The sequence below is a fragment of the Enhydra lutris genome, unplaced genomic scaffold (assembly GCF_002288905.1).
Source record: "Enhydra lutris kenyoni isolate GAN:26980312 unplaced genomic scaffold, ASM228890v2 scaffoldscaffold58, whole genome shotgun sequence".
NCBI lineage: Eukaryota > Metazoa > Chordata > Mammalia > Carnivora > Mustelidae > Enhydra > Enhydra lutris.
The window spans coordinates 7,267,672-7,291,258 of record NW_019154142.1 but is presented as its reverse complement, the minus strand read 5'-3'; the positions used below and the strand labels follow the sequence as shown (position 1 = coordinate 7,291,258).

The window sequence follows — 23,587 nt, the reverse complement described above, 5'->3', positions numbered from 1 at the left end:
AAGCAGATTTTCTGGGAAAAAGCTAAAACTAAAAAGCAAAGGAGATGATACTGATGCTTGAATGCATTGAGCCCAACTGCAGATCTAGACAGTGCTGGCCATTAGGACGTTTTAAACTGGGAGGTGATAAGAAGAGAAAGGGTCAAGTGACCCAGTTCTAAGTTTCATCTCTTGCTTAATATGAAGACAGTAAAATCTTGAGGTTATGTTCACTTCCCAAAAAAAAAAAAAAAAAGTAAGTAATCACAAATGCAGTCCAAGGCTGGTGAAACTATTTTTCTTGGGGGTGGGTGTGTGTAGATGGAAATAATTGTCAAAATACTATCTAGGGGGGGCGCCTGGGTGGCTCAGTGGGTTAAGCCACTGCCTTCAGCTCAGGTCATGATCTCAGGGTCCTGGGATCGAACCCCGCATCGGGCTCTCTGCTCAGCGGGGAGCCTGCTTCCCCCCCCCTCTGCCTGCCTCTCTGCCTGCTTGTGATCTCTGTCTGTCAAATAAATAAATAAAATCTTTAAAAAAAAATACTATCTAGGAAGTTGTGATCATTCAGAAAGGAGGACATCATAATATCGACTTAAGTCTTACGGCACATGGGCTTTGGAGTTTCGTGGAATCTTCCTAAAACATATTTAGGAGAAATTAGTAAAATAAGGTACAAAATTGAGATAGTAGCCTGTGCAGTCTTTATGGGCCTCTAAAATCTTCCATTTATGTTTGTAGATCAGTGTGTGGAGCTTCAGAATGGCATTTGCCCACTGTCCATTTGGAGTACAATAAGACAGGTTAATACAAATCAAAATAATATGGCAGCAGCATCCCATAATTTGTGGACACTGATGTAGTAACAGATTTCATGTAGTGCCGCTTTTGAGAAGTCTTTTGTGTTTCAATTTAAACAGCTGCTATCCAGGCCTAAGCCGGCCAATCTCTCAGCCTTGAGTGTCTTGTCTGCCTGATTCTCTCTCTTTTTTAGACTTTTTTTTCCCCCCAAGATCAGTTTTAGGTTCATAGCAAAATTAAGAGGAAGGTACAGAGATTTACCATATTCTCCCTACTCCCCTTCCCCCAAACATGCATGGATTCCCCCACCAGAGTGTTAACGTTTGTTAGAACTGATGGACCCATGAAGACTCATTATTAATAATTACCTAAAGTCCGTGCTTTACATTTGGGTTCACTCTTGAACGAAATGAATGAAGTGTAGCCATCGTTACAGAATCATACAGAGTATTTTCACTACCCTAAAAATCTTCTGTGCTTTGTCTTTTCCCTCCTCCCTGCCTCCCACCCTTTGTCTGCCACTGATCTTTTTACTGTTCCCATCGTTTTGCCCTTTCCAGAATGTCATATAATTAGAATGTCTGACCTTATAATATCCAGCTTTTTCAAATTGGCTCTTTCACTTAGTTATAGGCATTTAAATTTTCTCCATGTGTTTTCATGGCTTGGTAGCACATTTCTTTTTAGTGCTGAATAATATTCCATTGTCTCAATATACTAATTTATTTGCCCATTTGCCTACTGAAGGATGTCCTGATGGCTTTCGAGTTTTGGCAAATATGAATACAGCTCCTGTAAACATCTGGAGGCAGAGTTTTTTGGTGTATTTAAATTTTTAACTCCTCTAGGTAAACACCAGGGAGCATGATTGCTGGATTATATAGTAACAGTATGTTTATTCCTGTAAGAAACTGCCAAACTATCTTCCAAGGTGGTTTTAGCATTTTGAATTCCCACCAGGAATGAATGAGAGTTTCTGTTGCTCCACATTCTGGCCAGCATTTGTCAGTGCTCTGAATTTTGGCATTCTAATAGGTGTATCGTGGTTTGCCGTTGTTGTTTCAGTTTGCATTTCCCCGATGACATACGATGTAGAGATTTTTTCATGTGCTTCTTTGCCATCTGTATATTTTCTTTGCTGAGGTGTCTGTTAAAGTCTTTTGCCCATTTTTATTTATTTTTATTTATTTATTTAAATTTTATTTATTTATTTGACAGATAGAGATCACAAGTAGGCAGAGAGGCAGGCAGAGAGAGAGAGAGAGAGGAGGAAGCAGGCTCCCCGCTGAGCAGAGAACCCGACGTGGGGCTCAATCCCAGGACCCAGGGATCCTGACCTGAGCCTAAGGCAGAAGCCTTAACCCACTGAGCCACCCAGGCGTCCCATTTGGCCCATTTTTAAATTGGACTGTTTGTTATCTTGTTATGAGTTTTAAGAGTTCTTTGTATATTTTGTACAACAGTCCTTTATCAGATGGGTCTTTTTGCAAATATTTTCTCCCATTTTGTGTCTTGACTACTAATGATGCCATGACATTGGCTTTCACAGAACAAAGTTTTAAATTTTAATGAAGTCCAGCTTATTGATTATTTCTTTCATGGATTATTCCTTTGGTGTTGTATCTACACAAGATTATTTATGTAGGTTTCTTCTGTGTCTTTTATGTTTCTCCTATGTTGCCTTCTAGGAGTTTGATAGCTTTGTGTTTTGCGTTTAAGTCTATGACCCATTTTGAGTTGGAAGGGTGTTAGATCTTTTACATTTTTCTTCAGATTTCTTCTTTGACTCATATATTAGAAGTGTATTGTTTAATCTCCATATATTTTAGAATTTTTCTGTTGTTTTTCTGCTACTGATTTCTTGTTAAATTCTGTTGTTGTCTAGAGTAGACATTGTATGATTTCTTTTAACTTTAAGATGTGTCTAACAGCCTGGAATGTGGTCTGTTTGGTGAATGTTACATGTTATGTGTTAAATCAATTAAGAATAAGGAAAGTAAAAGTTTTATTTTACTTTCACTTATTCCTTCTTAAACATTCTTTCTTTATGGATCTGGCTTTCTGACCCATATTATTTTCATTCTTTCCAAAGAGCTTCATTTAAGATTTCTTGCAAGGCATGTCTTCTGGCAAAAAATTCCTTTAATTTTTTTATTTGAGAAAGTCTTTATTTTTCCTTTACTCTTGAAAGGTAATTTTGCAGGATTCAGAATTCTAGGTTCGTAGGTTTTCTTCTACCAATAATATTTCACTCTACTCTCTTCTGGCTTGAATAGGTTTCTGAGGAGAAGCATAGGTTAAGTATATTTTTCTTCGGCTTCTTTAAGGATTTTTTTTCTTCTTTCTTTTTTTCTTTCTTTCTTTCTTTCTTTTTTTTAGAGGGGTGAGGGGTAGAAGAAAAGGGAGAGCGAGACTCTTAAGCAGGCTCCATTCCCATCATGGAATCCTGTTTGGGGCTTGTCATGACCCATGTCAGGATCATGACCTGAGCTGAAATCAAGAGTGAGATGCTTGGGACACCTGGGTGGCTCAGTTGGTTTAGCAGCTGCCTTCAGCTCAGGTCATGATCCCAGCATCCTGGGATCGAGTCCCACATCGGGCTCCTTGCTTGGTAGGGAGCCTGCTTCTCCCTCTGCCTCTGCCTGCCACTCTGTCTGCCTGTGCTCACTCTCGCTCCTCTCTCTCTGACAAATAAATAAATAAAATCTTCTTAAAAAAAAAAAAAACTTTAAAAGAGTGAGATGCTTAACTGACTGAGCCATCCCAGTGCCCTAGGACTTTTTCTTTATCTTTGATTTTTCTGTAGTTTAAAAGTTATATGTCTAGGTATAATACTCTTGGCATTTATTCTACTTGGCTTCCTGGATCTGTGGTTTGGTGTCTGTCATTTATTTGGGAAACTTCTCAGTTATTATTGTATCCAGTGTTTTTTCTGTTTCTTTCTCTTTCTTCTTCTTCTGGTATTCCCATAATGTATATGCTACACCTTTTGCAATTGTCCCATAGTCCTTGGATTTTAGTCCCTGCCGCACCCCCCAGCCTTTCTTTGCCTCAGAGTTCTGAAGAATTCTATTGATACGTCCTCAAGTGCTAAGATTCTTTCCTCACCTGTGTCTAGTTTACTAATCTCATCAAAAGCATTCTTCATTTCTGTTAACAGTGTTTTCAATCTCTAGCATTTTTTTTTGGTCCTTTTTTTTCCGTAGGATTTTCATCTCTCTGCTTACATTGCTCAGATGTTTTTGTATGCTATCTGCTTTATACATTAGAGCCCTTAGCATGTTAACCATAGTTGTTTTAAACTTCTGGTCTGGTAATTCCAACATCCCTACTATGTCTGGTTCTGATGCTTGTTTCATCTCTCCAAATTGTTGTTTGCCTTTTAGTATATCTTGTAATTTTTTCTTGGGCATGACATACCCAGTAAAAGGAATTACTATAAATAGGCCTTCGGTAATATGGTGAGACGTGGGGAGAGGAAGTGTTTTATGGTCCTGTAATTACATCTCCATGTTTTAGGGAGCCCATGTGTCTAAATTATGAGCTTCAGAAATGTTTTTTCTTCCCTCTTTGGTGTGATAGCACGAGTGGGCTGGAGTTGAGTATTTCCTTTCTCCCATATGGAAGGCTAGAGTTGAGTGGAGTTGGGTATTTTCCTTTCCCCCAGGTCAATAGGCTCTGACAATACCTAGCAGGTTAGGTTCCTTAACTACCTTCCCCCAAGGGCAGGCCTTGTTAGGAATAACAGAGTGCTCTGGTATATTTTAAAATGGTTTCAGTTGGTGGCTCAGTTGGTGGAGAGTGTGATTTTTGATCTCAGGGTTGTGAGTTTGAGCCCCACACTGGGTTTCAAGATTACTTAAAAATAAAATCTTAGGGGACGCCTGGGTGGCTCAGTTGATTGGACGACTGCCTTCAGCTCAGGTCATGATCCCGGAGTCCCAGGATCAAGTCCCGCATCGGGCTCCCAGCTCCACGGGGAGTCTGCTTCTCCCTCTGACTTTCTCCTCACTCATGCTCTCTCTCACTGCCTTTCTCTCAATAAATAAATAAAAATCTTTAAAAAAAAATAAAATCTTAGGGATTTCTGGGTGGCTTAATCCATTAAGTGTCTGCCTTCAGCTCAAGTCATGATCCCAAGGTCCTGGGATTGAGACCGACATCAGGCTCCTTGCTCAGAAGGGACCCTGCTTCTCCCTCTGCCTATTGCTCCTCCTGCTTGTGCGTGCTCTCTCTCTCTCTGACAAATAAATAAATAAAATCTTTATTAAAAAAGTAAAATCTTTTTAAAAAAATGTTTCTTTTCCCCTGTCCATACCAGAAGCATAGGGGGATTTTCCCATACTTCACTAAGAACTGTTGAATTCCTATAGATAAAATTCAGAAAAGTGTGAGTGCCCCTCTATAACTGGGTACCACTGGAGTTTTTAACTCTTGAGTTGTCCATATTGAGCTTCTAGCAATTTTTCAACTAGGTTTTAGGTTTTCCTGCCTGGTTTCCACTTACGAGTCTCTGCTCTTGTAAGCCATTGCTGTCTGTATTTGCCTGTACTTCTCTTTAATCTGGGGGGCAGTGGTTTGCCCTGAATCTTCCCTTGTCTTATGGAGCTGAGAAGAGATGTTGGTTTTTCAGTCTGTTAAGCTTTTTCATTGTTAGGATGGAATTGCAACTTTCAGGCTCCTTACATGCAAAACTGGATAACCGCTATTTCTCTTTTCATGTCTGCTGACTAGTTCAAGTGATGTCTTATCTTCAGTGTGCCTTGATTTCCTTTTTTAAAAAAATGCAAATGAAGTATATAGTACTAAATAAAGATGTTAGGCTAGTAAAAAATAAAAGTAGAAGCAAAGAACAGTAATCCTCTCTAAAGGCAGATGCCAAGAGAAACAACATACTTTGCTCGCAGTCCTGATCTTTCCAATGACTAATTTTAAAAATTAGCTATTTGATGATTGTGAAAAGGAACATGAAGACTGAGGAGCAGCTTCTGGGTTTGGCAACAGCAGGTCTTGGATGGACTTGACAGAAGCTATCTCAGTAGAATCTTGACCACAGTGGGTTGGGAATTGAGCAGGATGTGAGGGAGTTGCCAGAAAAAAATAAAGGTAACTTTTTCAAGTGGTTTTGCTGTGAAGGAAAGGAGGGTAGAGCAGATGTCTCATGACTGGGGGATCAATGAGGTTTTGTTACTATAATTTTAAGACAGGAAAGGGTTGAGTTGGTGTAAAAAAGCAGGTAGAGAGGGGGAAGGTTGATGACATAATACAAGGCTGGTTAATGAAGAGAATGACATCTCTGGAAAGGTAGGAAGGGAGGGGATTCAAGATTATTTTTAATAAGCACCAATTATGTACCTGGCGCTTTTCACTGGGCAATACAGCATTGAACAAAGCAGACAAAAATTCCTGTCCTCAAAGAGCATATACTCAAACATCTACTCTGGTGGGGACAGACAGAAAACAAAAAGTACAGAAGTATAATATATGGCATTTAATATAACTAAATCTAGTGGTTCTTGGCACAGATATATGTCATGTATATAAGAATATATATAGTAAAATATACATTAAAATACCAGAGTATATCATACATAGTTTTTTTAAAAAGTTTTTCTTTTTTTTTCAATTTATTTGACAGAGAGATAGAGAGCAAGCACAAGTAGGCTGAGCAGCAGGCAAAGGGAGAGGGAGAAGCAGGCTCTCCACTGCGCAGGGAGCCCAATATGGGGCTCGATCCCAGGACCCTGGGATCATGACCTGAGCTGAAGGCAGATGCTTAACCGACTAAGCCACCTAGGTATCCCTTGCATAGTTGTGTTTTGTGTGTGTGTGTGTTGGGGGGGTTGTTGTTAACCATTTCATACTCTTACTAAATCACTTATTTCATGAAATTTGTTTTTCAGTTGAATATATGTGTGTGAATACTGGGTCATGATACTCAGGAGGGTTTCAAAATTTGAAGGCCACTGGTTAGAGGATAAGAAAGCATCAATATCCTTGTTGGAATGAGCAATAACTCCAAGGCTAAGGAAAGAGAAATGGATGGGACAAATACAGGCGAGTCTGGAGGTTTGATATTAGGGATTTGAGGGACTTTGAAGGATGGTGAGATTTTGTGAGGGAGAAATTAGGCTGGTAGAGATTTGAAGAGGAGGATGTCCAAGTCAGGGAATCTGTATGAACAAAGGCATGACTATGAAATGAAGGAATTGAAAGTGTTTGGGACACAGTAAGTCATACTTTTGACTAGAAGGCAACTCACATTATTATTTATTTTTTTTAAAGATTTTATTTATTTATTTGACAGACAGAGATCACAAGTAGGCAGAGAGGCAGACAGATAGAGAGAGAGGTGGAAGCAGGCTCCCTGCAGAGCACAGAGCCCGATGTGGAGCTCGATCCCAGGACACTGGGACCATGACCTGAGCCGAAGGCAGAGGCTTTAACCCACTGAGCCACCCAGGTGCCCCAGAAGGCAACTCACATTATTGAAGCTACCTTTGCATTTTTCCATTCTTACTAGCTTCCTGACATTTCTGCTCTTGCCCAACCTAATTTGGGCCTTGATTATTTCCCACTTAGATTAGTTTCATAACCAGTTTCTCTGTATCCAAATTCATTTTACTTGCTAATGCCAGTTAATCTTGATACATCACTACTACAATTTTTTCCCTGCCACCCCCTCTTGAAATAACAATTAAAAAACCCTGGCATTCTCTATTACCCCATTACACATTACATGTGGTAGACAATCATTTCTTGTATCAGTGGCTGCTTTTTGGAGAGTAGAGGGGAAGTTGTCTGGAAATACAGGCTGGGGCCCTATTATGAATTTCTTGAATCCTTGAATGAGGACACTCTTTGGGGATCACCAAAACTACCTCCAGGTTTGATGATTTGCTAGGAGGATTCACAAGACTTAGCATATAGTTGTATTCATGGCTATGATTTATTACAGCAAAAGGATATAAACACAGTCAGCCAACGGGAAAGCCATGTTGGGCAAAATCTGGAAGAAACTAGGTCCAAGCTTCTAGGAGTCTTCTAGTGGAGTCACATAAGAAATACTTGATTTCTCCAGCAATGAACTGTGACAACAGATGTGAAATGTTGTCTATTAGGGAAGCTCATTAGAGACTGAATGCCTAGGGTGGTGGTGGGGGGTGGTGGTCTCATAGCTTCTCTTTGCATAGCATGTATTAAAAATCTGGCTGTATAGAAGGAAACTAGGTGTTCAGCATAAACCACGTAGCTTGTACATGGTACAAACAGTGTAGGCACAGTAAGTCACTCTTTCCATTTCTGGGATTGGTGGGAACCCTCTTGGAATCCAAGTTCCCAGCCAAGAGCCTACCTTGCAAGCAAACCCTTCTAAGGACAGTAATCTCAGGTCTGCTGTGCTAATTCTTTTCTGTACACTGTTTGTACTTAATGTGCTTCTATCAGGTGGAAATGGGGCTTCAGGGGCTTCTTTGGAAGTGGGGGTATTACAGTTGTAGAAATGAGGGAGATGTGAAGAGCATGGGATTTTGTGCCCCCTCTCCTGTTTTTCTTTTTAATAAATTCAGGATTGTGTGGAAGGTTTTGTGTATAAAAAAAAAAAAAAAAGAAAAAAGAAAAAGAAAAAAAGATGCTGCTGTTAAAATTATGTTTGATGTTTGAAAACCACTCCTTTAAACAATGAGATGAATTTTAAGAAAAATATTAATAAAATCCCAGTTTGGATTTTAGCAACATCATCTGTGTAGTTGATGGAAGATATTTTCCAGATCGTTAGTGGTAAATTTGGGGCAGTGGAGGTGATCAGAGGCAGGGAGGCCAAGCCAGAGATCATGAGAGCCCCAGCTAGGGTGGTTAGCATGAGGAAGAGTGGGAGGGGATGGATTAGAGATTTGCTCTACAAAGTGAGTAGTATCAGTGGATGATTGGCTGAGGACCTGGTTGAAGAGCAAGAGAGAAGTTTATTCATTTATGTAAAAATCCAGTAGGTGGCCCAGGGCTGGTTTGGCAGCTCAGCATTGTTGGAGAACTTTGCTCTGCTTTGCTCAGCATTCTGTGGGCCTCTCCTTGCCAGGCTGGCTCTTCCAGCTGCAGGCATCACACTTACATTCCAACTAGAAGAAGGGGAGGGAGGGGAGGAAGGCATGCCTTTCTCTTTAAGGGCATGTACCAGAGCTGCACATGTTTCTGCTCACATCTCATTGGTTAGAACTGGTCATAGGGTTGTGCCTGGCTGCTGGAGAGGCCAGAAATGGGTTATTTAACTGGGCAGCCTTGTACCCAGCTAAAACTATTCAGAAAGGAAGAATAGCTATTAGAAGACAGCCCTGACCTCTCCCCAACACTCATGGTTTATTTAGGATTTTCTTTCCTTTCTTGGGAAAAAGATGGAAATAACATTGACTGTTAATTTCCCCCCTAGGGTATGTAATTTTCCTATTACTGAAACAACGGAAACACGATATTCAGTGAAACAAGGATAATAATGGCAGTGTATCTTTGCAAAATCTTTGATTCAAAGAAGGGTGCCAGCCCTGTCTAAAAAAAGTGCCAGTTTTCTGCTATTTATTGTTGCTTCTTAAAACTACAGAGAGAGATAGTCAGTAATATTATAACAACTTTATATGGTGGCACGTGGTAACTGCACTTACTGTGGTGAGAGTGGTGTAAGGTATAGAATTGTTGAATCACTGTGTTGTCCACTGGAAACTAATAGAACATTGTATATCAATTACACTTACATAAAAGAAAAAATAAAAATAGAATGGGAGTTACTTGCTCATTGTACCTGGCCCAGATAAGGAATAGAGTTATGATTGATCTTGCCATGGCCAATAATTTCTCTCCCAGGAGAGGCTAAAAAAAGGATCAGAAAACCTCACTGCTTTGAAACAGACACTCTGCTGTGTTTCAACTCTTTGTGTTCAACTTAAAAGTTATGGCCAAGGAAAGGAATCTTACAAGCATTGAAATCAGTATAATATTGGAATGCTGTATGGTTTCCGGTAGGGAATAGAGGGGCAATAGAAAACCCTTTGTGACTAATCTCTGTGTCTGCCTTGATACTTAAGAACCAGAATGAGGCTTAACTCAAAGGTGCCAGCCCTGCTGTGGGGGAAGGATCTGATGAATGCAGGTGGCCCATTTAATGGAGTGGAGGCAAAGCATTCTATAGCAGGTTAGGTTTTCTAGAAGTGGAGTTACAATGATAGCTTAAGGGTTTGAGATTTACTCTTTTTTTTTTTTTTTTTTAAAGATTTTATTTATTTATTTGACAGAGAGAAATCACAAGTAGGCAGAGAGGCAGGCAGAGAGATAGGAGGAAGCAGGCTCCCCGCTGAGCAGAAAGCCCGATGTGGGGCTTGAACCCAGGACCTGGGATCATGACCTGAGCCGAAGGCAGCGGCCCAACCCACTGAGCCACCCAGGCGCCCCGAGATTTACTCTTTTATTAGAATGAGATGATTATATTCATTGAACAAAATGTGTTTTATCTTTTTTATTTTTTTAAAGTAGTTTCCATGCCTAAGGTGGGGCTTGAACTCATGACACGGATATCAAGAGGCTCACCCTCCACTGACTGAGCCCACCAGGTGCCCCCAAATGTGTTCTATTTTTATCAGAATGAGATTTACAATAACTGTTCACATGTATATACTTGAAAAGGAAAGGTTTTAATGTGACCATTAAGAAACTTATGGAGTTCTATGCAATCTCTTTATTTAAGGGAGTCTAAAATTTTATGTATATTTTTATTTATAGCCTATACAGTTCAGACACCTGAGATTACATCTCCGATTGCGGCTACAGAGGTTTATTCAAAAGCTTTGGCTGTTTGCCATGGCCCACTGGACCACTATGACTTTCTGATCAAAGCTCATGAGCTAAAGGAGGATAAGCATCAGAGAAGAGTCATACAGTGTTTGCAGAAACTACAGGAGGACCTCAAAGGATACAGGATAGAGGCAGGAGGCCTTTTTTCAAAGGTGAGTTTTGTGTGATATTAAAGAAGGAACAGTTAAAAGTAAGCATTTTATAAAATGGATTAAATAATGCAGTCGGTACAATCATGAAACTGGTTAAAATTTCTCACTGGTTCCTTTTTTTTTTCCCCCCTTAAGATTTTATTTATTTATTAGAGCATGAGTGGGTGGGAGAGAAAGAGGCAGAAGAAGCTGAGCTTGGAGCCCGATGCAGGGCTCCATGCCAGGACCCTGAGATCATGACCTGAACTGAAGGCAGACACCTAACCAATGAGCCACCCAGGCACCCTTCTCACCAGTTCCTTTAAACAAGCTCTGTTAGATCCCCATTCCTGACCTTTTAATGCTCCATGGCTTTCTTTTACCTTTGAGGGAGGGGATTCATATACCTTCATATTTAGGTAATGATTGACGGCATCTAGTCTAAATGAAGATTGTACAATTTAAAAATTCCCCCTCCCTCTAGCTCAGGCCTGTCCCAGGATCAGCAGTGCAGAAGGTGGGGTGATTTGTTCTTCCCCTTTCCCTCCTCCTCCTGTGTCTGCTTGCCTGGCTTCTCTAGGGTCAGGATGAGAGGATGGAAGATTAGAGCAAAACAGCAAATTCTTTTTTTTTTTTTTTTTAAAGATTTTATTTATTTATTTGTCAGAGAGAGAGGGGGAGAGCACAAGCAGGCAGAGTGGCAGGCAGAGGCAGAGAGAGAAACAGGCTCCCCACTGAGCAAGGAGCCCGATGCGGGACTCGATCCCAGCACCCTGGGATCATGACCTGAGCCGAAGGCAGCGGCTTAACCAACTGAGCCACCCAGGCGCCCAAAACAGCAAATTCTTAAGGGAACAGTTAAGGGCCTTTTGTGTGATAGACACTGACATGCTAGCACTTTGTTGAGGGGCTCACTGGTGGGTTCTTCTGGGCTCCCATGGGGACCTCCCCACCGCTCTGCTTTTGGACCTCTTATGACTCTGCTTGAGCCCCTTGCTCCACTGCATTCTGCCGGTAGCCCTTGCCTTTGCACTTAACCTTCTTGGCTGGGCTCCTGTCAGGGCAGCTCTAGCCAGTACACCTTTCATGGTGTCTACTTAGACCACAGGAAGCATAACACACAGCATAGCATCTCCTATTTCCAGTCCCTGTTCCAGCTTCAGTTAGCTCATGGAGACCTACAACAAGTTCTTCCATGGAAACTTCCATAGTCTGCTTTGGTAACTGTGTGTGGATTTCCTCACCTAAACAAGCATCGCGCTGGAGAGGGGGATGCCCATCTCATCATACACTCAATCCTAATCTCTTTGGATGCTTCCCTTGGGGTCCACCTGTTTTTGGCTTGAGGTTTATGTGGGGGAGATGCTACCACATTCCTTACTTAGCTAACAGCTTTCTACCTTGATTACTTTCTTCAGTTCTACTTTGGTTTTAGGGCTGTTTTTGCTTCTTTTTTTTTCTTAAAGTAATTCCTGCGTGGATATGACTAATACCTCTTTTTAGAATGTAGGGGAACTTGTTTCTCCTTGTTCTTAGCTTTGAGCTTTTACTGAAATTCTAAGATAACAGGAAAACTCCCATTCCTTTTTTAAAAAATCTTTATTTATTTTTTAAATTTCTTTTCAGTGTTCCAGAATTCATTGTTTATGAATCACACCCAGCGCTCCATGCAATACGTGCCCTCCACAATACCCACCACCAGGCTCACCCAACCTCCTACCCTTCTCCCCTCCAAAACCCTCAGTTAGTTCCTCAGAGTCCACAGTCTCTCATGGTTCATCCATCTCCCCCTCCAGTTTTCCCCAACTCCTTTCTCCTCTCCATCTTCCCATGTCCTCCGTGATATTCCTTATCCTCCACAAATATGCGAAACCATATGATAATTGACTCTCTCGGCTTGACTTATTTCATTCAGCATAATCTCTTCCAGTCCTGTCCATATTGATGCAAAAGTTGGGTATTCATCCTTTCCGATGGAGGCATAATACTCCACTGTATATATGGACCATATCTTCTTTATCCATTCATCCATTGAAGGGCATCTTGGTTCTTTCCACAGTTTGGCGACCGCGGCCATTGCTGCTATGAACATTGGGGTACAGATGGCCCTTCTTTTCACTACATCTATATCTTTGGGATGAATACCCAGTAGTGCAATTGCAGGGTCATAGGGTAACTCTATTTTTAATTTCTTAAGGAATCTCTCACTCTTTTCCAAAGTGGCTGCACCAACTTGCATTCCCACCAACAGTGTAAGAGGGTTCCCCTTTCTCCACATCCCCTCCAATACATGTTGTTTACTGTCTTGTTAAGTTTGGCCATTCTAACTGGTGTAAGGTGGTATTTCAATGTGGTTTTTTTTTTTTTTTTAAAGATTTTATTTATTTGACAGACAGATCACAAGTAGGCAGAGAGGCAGGCAGAGAGAGAGGGGGAAGCAGGCTCCCCGCAGAGCAGAGCCCGATGTGGGGCTCGATCCCAGGAACCTGGGATCATGACCTGAGCCGAAAGCAGAGGCTTTAACCCACTGAGCCACCCAGGCGCCCCTCTCAATGTGGTTTTAATTTGAATCTCTCTGATGGCTAGTGATGATGAACATTTTTTCATGTATCTGTTAGCTATTTGTATGTCTTCTTTGGAAAAGTGTCTGTTCATGTCTTCTTCCCGTTTTTTGATGTGATTATCTGTTTTGTGTGTGTTGAGTTTGGGGAGTTCCTTATAGATCTTGGATATCAGCCCTGTCTGTAGTATTATTTGCGAATATCTTCTCCCATTCTGTGGGTTACCTCTTTGTTTTATTGACTGTTTCCTTTGCTGTGCAGAAGCTTTTGATCTTGATGAAGTCCTAAAAGTTCATTTTTGCTTTTGTTTCCTTTACCTTTGGAGACATGTCTTGAAATAAGTTGCTGTGGCCGATGTCAAAGAGGTTACTGCCTATGTTCTCCTCTAGGATTCTGATGGATTCCTGCCTCATGTTGAGGTTTTTTATCCATTTTGAAAACTCCCATTCCTTATCCCATTGTAGAAGCCACTGTCATCAGCGGTGTCTTCTTCAAATTATGAGGGGGTATTAATAGTAAGAAGAGTTAGAATATGGTTCAACCAAAGTAACTAGTTTTCTGCATGGAGCACTGGGTGTTATACAGAAACAATGAATCATGGAACACTACATCAGAAACTAACAATGTACTGTATGGTGACTAACATAACATAATAAAAAACAAAAAAGAAAAAAAGAATCTAGTTTTCCTTTAATTGACTGGCCAACCATCCTCCCCCACATACAAATATCCTATTATTACGAGGTCTTTAGAGGAAAGGTAATATATAACAGGTTAGTAGTGCTTGATTTAAAAACTCTAATCGAAGTTATTTTACTTTTTAAGAAGCATGTTAGAGTATACTTACATAGTTTTATTTTTATAGAAAGAAAAACGCTGTCATTGCATTAACATCTTTTGGTTCAATGGGCTAGGGATTCATCTAGGTTACAGAATGAAATGGAGATTTAAAATAGACTACATATGCAAATAATAGTGAAGGGCTTCTCCCTTATACAGCCAGGTCTCCCGGGGCCAGAGCCTGAGGCTCTGCCTCAGTCGCTTTGAGAGCGTTGGTGACTAGACTGTCAGGAGTCACAGGCACCTGCTGATTCTTACTCCAGTGCTCTTCTGTTCGTGTAATTTGCTTACTCTGTTGTTCCTTCCTCTGTGTCTGTTTCTACTTCCTTTTGTCCTACTAATCTATTCTTTTTCTGTATCTGTGGTTTAAATTCCCTGATGGGAAACCCAGTCGCTTTATCCCTGTTTGGGCAGAGCTTCATACCAGGTTTTTTGGAGGCTATTAGCCAGTGTAAAGATAGATCTCTGCCCAAGGTACCATTCAGGGCTCCCGTGATTATGGTGGTTCTCTCAGAAGTAGACTGTGAGTGTGATGGCCGCTAAGACAGGCCAGCCCAGCGTCATGGTTATAGGAACTAAAAAGGAATTATCCCTTTTGATGGCCACCTCTTCTTTGTTAAACACTATTTCCAAAAGTTTATAAGCGAGTAAAGAACAGAAGTTTGGAAAACGTAGACTGCCTGTGTATTGTGTCCCTAATTATAGTTTGTAATACAGATGGTCTTCCAAATAAAATATTGGCTTGCTTCTGCGTCATAGCCAGGAAGCAGGATGTTTTACTTAACTGGGTTTTTGGTTATCTGAGAATGAAATTGCTTTCACGAGTTTTCTATTTTGTTCTCTTTCTGATCCTCTCCCTTTTAGAAATACCATCCTTTTTCCCTCCTCCCCACTGTTTCATCCCTAGGGCTCATCTTCCTGTGATTGGTGAACTTACAGCCAGTGAAAAGTATCCTTTAGTCATTAATGTATCTGGTTGCCAATTCAACAACATTTTTTTTTTCTTTAAAATAATTGTTTGGCTCTTCTCAGGGGTAATCTCCCATACTTCCTCCTTTGACTTGTAAGTAAGTAAGTAAGTAAATGTAATATTTACTACCTAGAGCCCCTGGTTTTAATGTGTAGTTTTAATCTTATATAAGTAAGAGATTTGACATCTCAGGTAGTTTTAAATGTGTCTAATGAAAGCTTATATTTGTTTGATCTTAATGCATATGTGATTAAGTCTTTTGTAGATAGATCAGCATTTCTTTGTGGTAGAGTATGTCCTGTAGATTCTTAAGCTTGCCCAATCTTTAACATTGAAAAAGACCCATACATCTAATGTAATCTGAGCAAAATATATATAAAAGCTTTAGTTTTTGTTTGTTTTTTTAAGGAGATAGAAGTTTATTGAATAAAGCCTGTTCACAGGCTTGGGCAGTGTGACCTGTTTGCCCTCAGACCTTCAGATCACACCAGGGAGCCACCCTGTGGCCTGAGATCTTCAGTGGTCTGAAGAGTACTCTGGTTAGATTGCTGGAAGGCTGGAAAGAGAAAGGAGAGGGAAGGAAGAATTCCTCCCAAGAGCAAGAGGGGAATCCCCTCATCTTTTTGGGCAAGGGCAGTGTAGCTGTTTCCCCCTGGGGCTTTGGATCCTCATTCAGGAGTAACCTTGGCCAGGCGGTGGGGGCACAAAGTCTCCCGTATGGGCCACCTGATGTGGTGTCTCTCCCAGTCAGATGGGAGCCCCCAAATGTGGGGCAGCTGATCAGGTGGAAACTGGCAGTGGGCGGTGAAAGACGTCACCTGAGCAGAACAAAGAAGATCAACGTTTACTGAGTACATTGCCAAGGGAGTGGTTGGCAGCATAGCAAAGCCGCGACTGTCTGCCTAAAAGCTTTAGTTTTTGAAGATTGTAAAGATGCCACACACCTATTTCTTTTTTTTTTCTCCAAGTTTTTATTTAAATTCTAGTTAGTTAACATACAGTGTAATATTAGTTTCTGGTATAGAATTTATTGATTCAACACTTAACATGTAATATCTGGTGCTCATCACAACACCTCCTCTTTTTTTGTTTTTTTAAATTTTATTTTAAATTTAAATTTTATTTATTTGTCAGAGACAGAGCACAAGTAGGGGAACGGCAGGCAGAGGGAAGAAGCAAGCTCCTTGCTGAGCAGGGATCCTGTGTGGTACTTGATCCCAGTACCCTGCCTGAGACATGGCCTGAGCTGAAGGCAGATGCTTAACTGCCTGAGCCACTCAGGTGTCCCAACACATGCCTTCCTTAATCCTCATCTCCCGTTTAACTCATCACCCCTCTTCCTCCCCTATAGTAACCATCAGATTATTCTCTATAGTTGAGTCAATTTCTTGGTTTGCCATCCCCCCCATGTTCTTTTGTTTCTTAAATTCCGCATATGAGTGAAATCATATGGTATTTTCTCTGACTTATTTTGCTTAGCGCTATACTCTCTAGTTCCATCCACATTGTTGCAAATGGCAAGATTTTATTTTATTTTTTTTTATGGCTGAGTGATATTCCATTGTGTGTGTGTATGTGTGTGTACATATCACTGTTATTTACCTGTTTGTCAGTTGATGGACATTTGACTCTTTCCATAATTTGGCTGTTGTTGATAATGTTGCCGTAGACATCAGAGTGCTTGAATCCCTTTGGCTTAGTATTGTTGGATAAATACCTAATAGAGCTTTGCTGGATCATATGGTAGTTCCCTTTTTAACTTTTTGAGATACCTTCGTACTGTTTTCCAGAATGGTTGTACCAGCTTGCATTCCCACCCACAGTGCAAGAGGGTTCCCCTCTCTCCACATCCTTACCAACACCTGTTGTTTCCTGTGTTGTTAATTTTAGCCATTCAGACAAATGTGAGGTCATATCTCATTGTAGTGTTGATCTGTATTTCCCTGATGATGAGTGATGTTGAGGATCTTTTCATGTGTCTGTTGGCCATCTTGTTGTCTTCTTTGGAAAAAATGTCTGTTCCTGTCTTCTGACCATTTTTTTTTAAACCATATTATTTGTATTTTGGGTGTTATTTGATAAGTTCTTCATGTATTTTGGATACCAACCCTTTATTGGATATGTCCTTTGCAAATATCTTCTCCCATACTGTAGGTTGTCTTTTGGTTTTGTTGATTGTTTTTTTCACTGTGCAGAAGCTTTTTATTTTGATGAAGTCCTAATATTTTATCTTTGCTTCCGTTTCCCTTACCTTAGGAGACCTATCTATTAAGAAGTTGCTGTGGTTGATGTCAAAGAGTTTACTACCTGTGTTCCCCTCTAGGATTTTAATGGTTTCCTGTCTTACATTTAGGTCTTTCATCCATTTTGCATTTATTTTTGTTTATGGTATAAGAAAGTGGTCCAGTTTCATTCTTTTGCATGTAGCTGTCCAGTGTTCACAAAACCATTGGTTGAAGAGACTGTCTTTAAAAGAGACTGGATATTCTTTCCAGCTTTGTCAAAGATTAATTGACCATGTAATTGTGAGACCTATTTCTTTTAAAAGTAAACACTGATATGCCAAGTATCAGAGAAGTAAACCTTGGGCTACTAGGTCTTTTTTTTAGTGGAAGGAGAACTTTATTTTTAGATTTGTTGATTTTGGAAAGTAAGATTTATGATTTTATTTTTTTCTCTAAGATTATTGAGAAATTATAGATCTAGGGATACAATATGATAATTTGATACTCATTTATTGCAAAATGATTACCACAATAAGGTTAGTTAATAATATCTCTATCCTCTCACATAATTGCCATTTTTTTTGTGGTGAAAACATTTATGATCTACTATTTTAACTTCTCTTGAGTATATGATACAGTATTTACAAAAATTTTTTTAAATTCAATTTAATTAACATAGAGTGTATTAGTTTCAGAGGTAGAATTTAATGATTCATCAGTTGCATATAACACCCAGTGCTCATTCCATCAAGTGCCCTCCTTAATGCCCATCTCCCAGTTACCCCATACTCCCACCCTCCTCCCCTCCAGCAACCTTCACTTTGTTTCCTATGATTAAGAGTCTCTTATGGTTTGTCTCCTGCTCCGTTTCCGTCTTATTTTTCCTTTCCTTCCCCTATATTCATCAGTCTTACTTCTTAAATTCCACATATGAATGAAATCATATGATAATTGTCTCTCTCTGACTGACTTGTTTCACTTAGCATAATACCATCTAATTCCATCCATGTCATTGCAAATGGCAAGATTTCATTCTTTTTGATGACTAATATTCCATTGTGTATATATATCACATCTTCTTTATCTATTTATCTGTTGATGAACATCTGGGCTCTTTCCATAGTTTGGCTATTGTGGACATTGGGGCAATAAACATTGGAGTTCATGTGCCTCTTTGAATTACTGTGTTTGTAACCTTTGGATAAGTACCTAATAGTGCAATTGAAGGGTCATAAGGTACCTCTATTTTTAACTTTTTGGGGAACCTCCATACTGTTTATAATATAGTATTGTTAATTTTATTTATTTATTTATTTTTAAAAAGATTTTATTTATTTATTAGAACGAGCATTGGGGGAAGGGGCAGAGGGATAGAGAGAAACAGACTCCCCACTTAGCAGGAACCCTGATGTGGGATTTGATCCCAGAACCCGGAGATCATGACCTTTGCTGAAGGCAGCCACTTAACTGACTGAGCCACCCAGGTGCCCCACAATATGGTTAATTTTAGTCCTCATGCTGTGCATTAGATCCCCAGAACTTATTTATCCTATAGTTGGCAGTTTGTGTTCTTTGACCAATATCTTGTCATTACCCCCAGCTGCAGTAATCACCATTCTACAAATTTGGCTTTTTCAGAGTTCTGCATATAAGTGAGAAAATACAGCATTTGTCTTCATTTGTCTGACATATTTCACTTAGCAATATGGGCATTTGTGTGTGTGTGTGTTTCTTTTAATATATGGTTTATGCTCACCATGGAGCTTAAACTCATGACCCTGAGATCAAGAGTTGCACATCCTACCGGCTGAGCCATTTAGGGGCCCTTGGGCATTTTTAAAAAAAAATATTTATAGGGCGCCTGGGTGGCTCAGTCGTTAAGCGTCTGCCTTCAGCTCAGGTCATGATCCCAGGGTCCTGGGATCGAGCCCTGCATCGGGTTTCCTGCTCAGCCGGAAGCCTGCTTCTCCCTCTCCCACTCCCTCTGCTTCTGTTCCCTCTCTCGTTGTGTCTCTCTCTGACAAATAAATAAATAAAAATCTTAAAAAAAAATATTTATTAGAGAGAGAGAGAGAGCAAGCGCACACACAAGTGGGAAGGGCAGAGCATGAAGGAGAGAGAATCTTAAGCAGACTCTCTATTAAGTATGGAGCCCAGTGTAGGGCTCAGTCTCTACCTGGAGCAGAAACCAAGAGTCAGGTGCTTAACATACTGAGCCACCCAGGGGCCCCTTGTGCATTTTTTTTTTTTTTAAGATTGTATTTGTTTATTTGACAGAGATCACAAGTAAGCAGAGAGGCAGGCAGAGAGAGAAGGGGAAGCAGGCTCCCCTCGGAGTAGAAAGCCCGATGTGGGGCTCGATCCCAGGACCCTGGGATCATGACCTGAGCCAAAGGCAGAGGCTTTAACCTACTGAGCCACCCACGCACCCCTGTGCATTTGTTTTTAATGCAGGTATTTAAACATTCATTATAGTGAATGTTCGTTTTTTTTTTTTTTTTTGCCATTGTACTCCTAAGGAGCTTGCTGTAAGCCTAAGGTATAATACTAAAATAAAATGCACCTTTACAACATGTCTGAATTATTGATGAGAATAAAACTGGCACCAGTCTATGAGGCTGCTTTTACCTATCTGTATAACAGTGTTCCCTCTAATAAAAATTTGAAAGAGTTATGAGCAGATGACCATGCTTTAGAGGCAAAAACTGTAAGGAATGAGCATTTATGAACACTTTACCTTTGTTATCAAATAAAACTTACAACCAGGTTAATCTGACACATGTAATGTATGCATAATTGTTATTGTGCTGTGAGATAATTAGGCATAAATGGTAAGTAGTTCATGTAAATCACTATAATTAGAATTACTTTTACACAGCCAAATCAAGCATTCCTAGAGTCAGGGAGGGAGAGAATTAGAGTGTGGAGCTACTCTGCAAGTCTCTGTTTCCATTAATCAGGCTATACAGGTAGCCAGGTTTTTCCATCTCTTGGGAGGCAACATCATAGCCCAAGAGGCTTGGGAATAGGAGTGGAAGGCATAATATTCCTTTCCTTCTCCTCCTGCTCTCTACAAAACAATTTTTAGTTTTTCCCTAATAGGAAATTATTTTCAACTTCCTTTTACATCCTATAATTTTTTATTTGGATACCTCTGCTTACCGTCCCAAGAACAGTATGTACGTCACATGGGAAAGACCAGTGTTGCCTTTAAAGTCAGCTAATCTAAGGTCTTCTTGCTTTCCCTGTTCTGACTTCTAGCACCTGGGGGCTATGAACAGGATACCTGGAATGTTAGTTGTGGCTTTTTAGGAGATGTGGGAGGCCTAGTCTAAATGCCTTTAATTATTAACCCAGGACTAAGCTATTTGTTGTTTATCCTCAGTTCTCTCCTTCTCTCTTCCATCTAAGGGCCTGAGCACTGATTCTCTCCATTCCTCTTCTTAGAACTGGCATTTCCTATAGGTAAAGTAGGTCGAGCAGCATGATTGAGGTAAAGCTTCCCTGAACCCTTTATCCATTAGAAAATTGTAAGCAACGTTGACTATAAAATGGACAATATCTATAGCTACAGTTTTATTAAAGACCAGAAAATTTTAACAAATTTATTTAAGTGTCTGCATCCAGTGTGGGGGCTTGAACTCATGACCTGAGATCAAGAATTACATGTCCCGCCAGCTGAGCCACCCAGGCGCACCCCAAGACCAGGAATTTTTTTTTTTTTAAGATTTTATTTATTTATTTGACAGAGATCACAAGTAAGCAGAGAGGCAGGCAGAGAGAGAGGAGGAAGCAGGATCGCCACTGAGCAGAGAGCCCGATGGGGGCTCAATCCTAGGACCCTGAGATCATGACCTGAGCCGAAGGCAGAGGCTTTAACCCACTGAGCCACCCAGACGCCCCGACCAGGAATATTTTTTAAAAAATGTTTCTTTTATCAGATTTTTCTGACAACTGAAGCAAAAGCATTATATCCTAACCCGAGGATGGCATTGTCTATAAGAAGTGAGATCAGGAGTGAAAAAACCTTGTTTTTTTGAGGACTAATACATCCCAGACTCATTGAAAGTCTGAAATTTGAGAAACAGTATAATAGGCCTGTTTCTCTCTCTAGAATAATTAACCAATGTATTCAATTACATTTTAAGTTTTGTCATAATTCCTAAGGTTAAATTATGCCATCAACATAGATGAGAATGTCTTTAATAAGTCCTTTGAAATGAATTTATTTTTTTAAGATTTTATTTATTTATTTGAGTGAGAGAGAGAGAGAGAGAGTGATCTCTCATGAGATCATCGCATGGGAGGGGAGAAGGTCAGAGAGAGAAGCAGAGTCCTTGCGGAGCTGGGAGCCAGATGTGGGACTCGATCCCAGGACTCGGGGATCATGACCAGAGCTGAAGCCAGTTGCTTAACCAACTGAGCCACCCAGGTGCCCTCCTTTGAAATGAATTTAAAAGAAAGGCTGTAGCCCTATTTCATAATGTTTAGGATTGGAATTTTTTTCTGTCTTCATCCGCCAAAGCTGACTACTTTGGTTATGAAAGCAAAATAACATAGGCTGTGAAGAGGCATCGTGCTGAGATTATAGTCAGAGCTCTAGATAGGGGTTAGTAAATATTTTCTTTCCAGGACCATGTAGGAAACCTTCTAGCTTAGGGGGCCATGTGATCTTTGTCCTGCCCTCAGTGTTACCACTGTAGTCAAAGCAGTCACAGAAGTACATAAGTAAATGTACTCCAACAAGTATTTATTTACAAAAACAGGTGTCAGGCTGAGTTTGGTCCACAGGCCATGATTTGCTGATTCCTGCTCTAGATGACTGCTGTCTGACCAGATTTTGAAGGCTGGCTGGCAACAATTAATTATATTCAGGGTTCTGTTTGAACTGTATTTAGTCTTAGTCTAGCTTTCCAATCTAATTTCCCATTACTTTTTATATATCTTTTTTTAAAAAAAGATTTTATTTGTTTATTTGACAGAGAGAGAGATCATAAGTAGGCAGAGAGGCAGGCAGAGAGAGAGGGGGAAGCAGGCTCCTCATTGAGCAGAGAGCCTGATGCGGGGCTCGATCCCAGGACCCCAAGACCACGACCTGAGCCGAAGGCAGAGGCTTTAACCCACTGAGCCACCCAGGTGCCCCACTTTTTATATATCTTTTATATCTATCATCATATATATATATTCTTTTTATATATTCCTGCCTCTTGTCAACAGAACCACTCAGTGTTCCATTACATAGACAGACAAGACAAAGTAGAAAGTTTGGAACTTGCATGAGGACTTGATACACCATCAAAGTGGCACTGAAAATCAGAGTGGGGGAAAAGATGGTATAGTCAATAAACAAGGATGAGACAATTGATTATGTGAAAAGTAAAATAAAATTAAGTACTTTTTTCTCATAAACTAAATTACATAGAATTAATGTCCTGTACTTAACTTTCTTGGAGTAAATATAGAGGAATATCTTTATGAACCTGAGTGAGAAAAGGAAGAATTTCTTATATAAGATATGAAAGCCTAGGGACATCTGGGTGGGCTTAGGCAGTTAAGCATCTAACTCTTGGTTTTGGCTCAGGTCATGAGCTCAGGGTCATGGGATGGAGCCCTGCGTCGGGCCCCATGCTTAGTGCAGTGTCTGCTTGTTCCTCTCCCTCTGCTCCTCCCCCAGCTCCCACTTGCACGCTCACTTGCTGTCTTTCCTCTATTTCAAAAGAAGAAAAAAAAAAGAAGAAAAATGGTGATGAAAGCCTAAATTCTGACGGTAAAGATGGATACATTTGGTTATACTAAAATTTAAAACTTTTAGCCAAGAAAAAGCGTCATAGGAAAAGTGAAAAGGCAGAACACAGACTGGGAGAAAATATTTGCATCAAAAATGACTATATTGTTTTCTAGAATGTATAAAGAACTATCAAAAATAGGAAAAAAACTGAATAGAAGAATGGATGAAGAATCTGTTTTTGGGGCATAACAAGCAGATGCCACAAAAATGGGTACATAAATCAGAATGTATTGCTGAAATGGAATGTTGCATAGCATGGGATGATTTCAAAATCAGGATTAAAGAAAATATTTTATTTATTTATTTTATAAGATTACAAGTAGGCAGAGAGGCAGGCAGAGAGAGAGGAGGAAGCAGGTTCCCTGATGAGCAGAGAGCCCGATGTGGGGCTCGATCCCAGGACCCCGGGATCATGACCTGAGCTGAAGGCAGAGGCTTTAACCCACTGAGCCACCCAG

At 40.3% G+C, this 23,587-nt stretch overlaps 1 protein-coding gene across 2 annotated transcripts in view; it reads left to right on the top strand.

Annotated features, from left to right (window-relative positions):
- LOC111158338 (AFG1 like ATPase) overlaps positions 1 to 23,587 on the top strand; it is a 236,522-nt gene that overhangs the window by 31,627 nt on the left and 181,308 nt on the right. For both annotated transcript variants that reach the window (XM_022520315.1, XM_022520316.1), the window contains one exon: positions 10,543 to 10,766. In XM_022520315.1, coding sequence (XP_022376023.1) covers positions 10,543 to 10,766 — 224 coding nt within the window. The remainder of the gene's footprint in view (positions 1 to 10,542; positions 10,767 to 23,587) is intronic.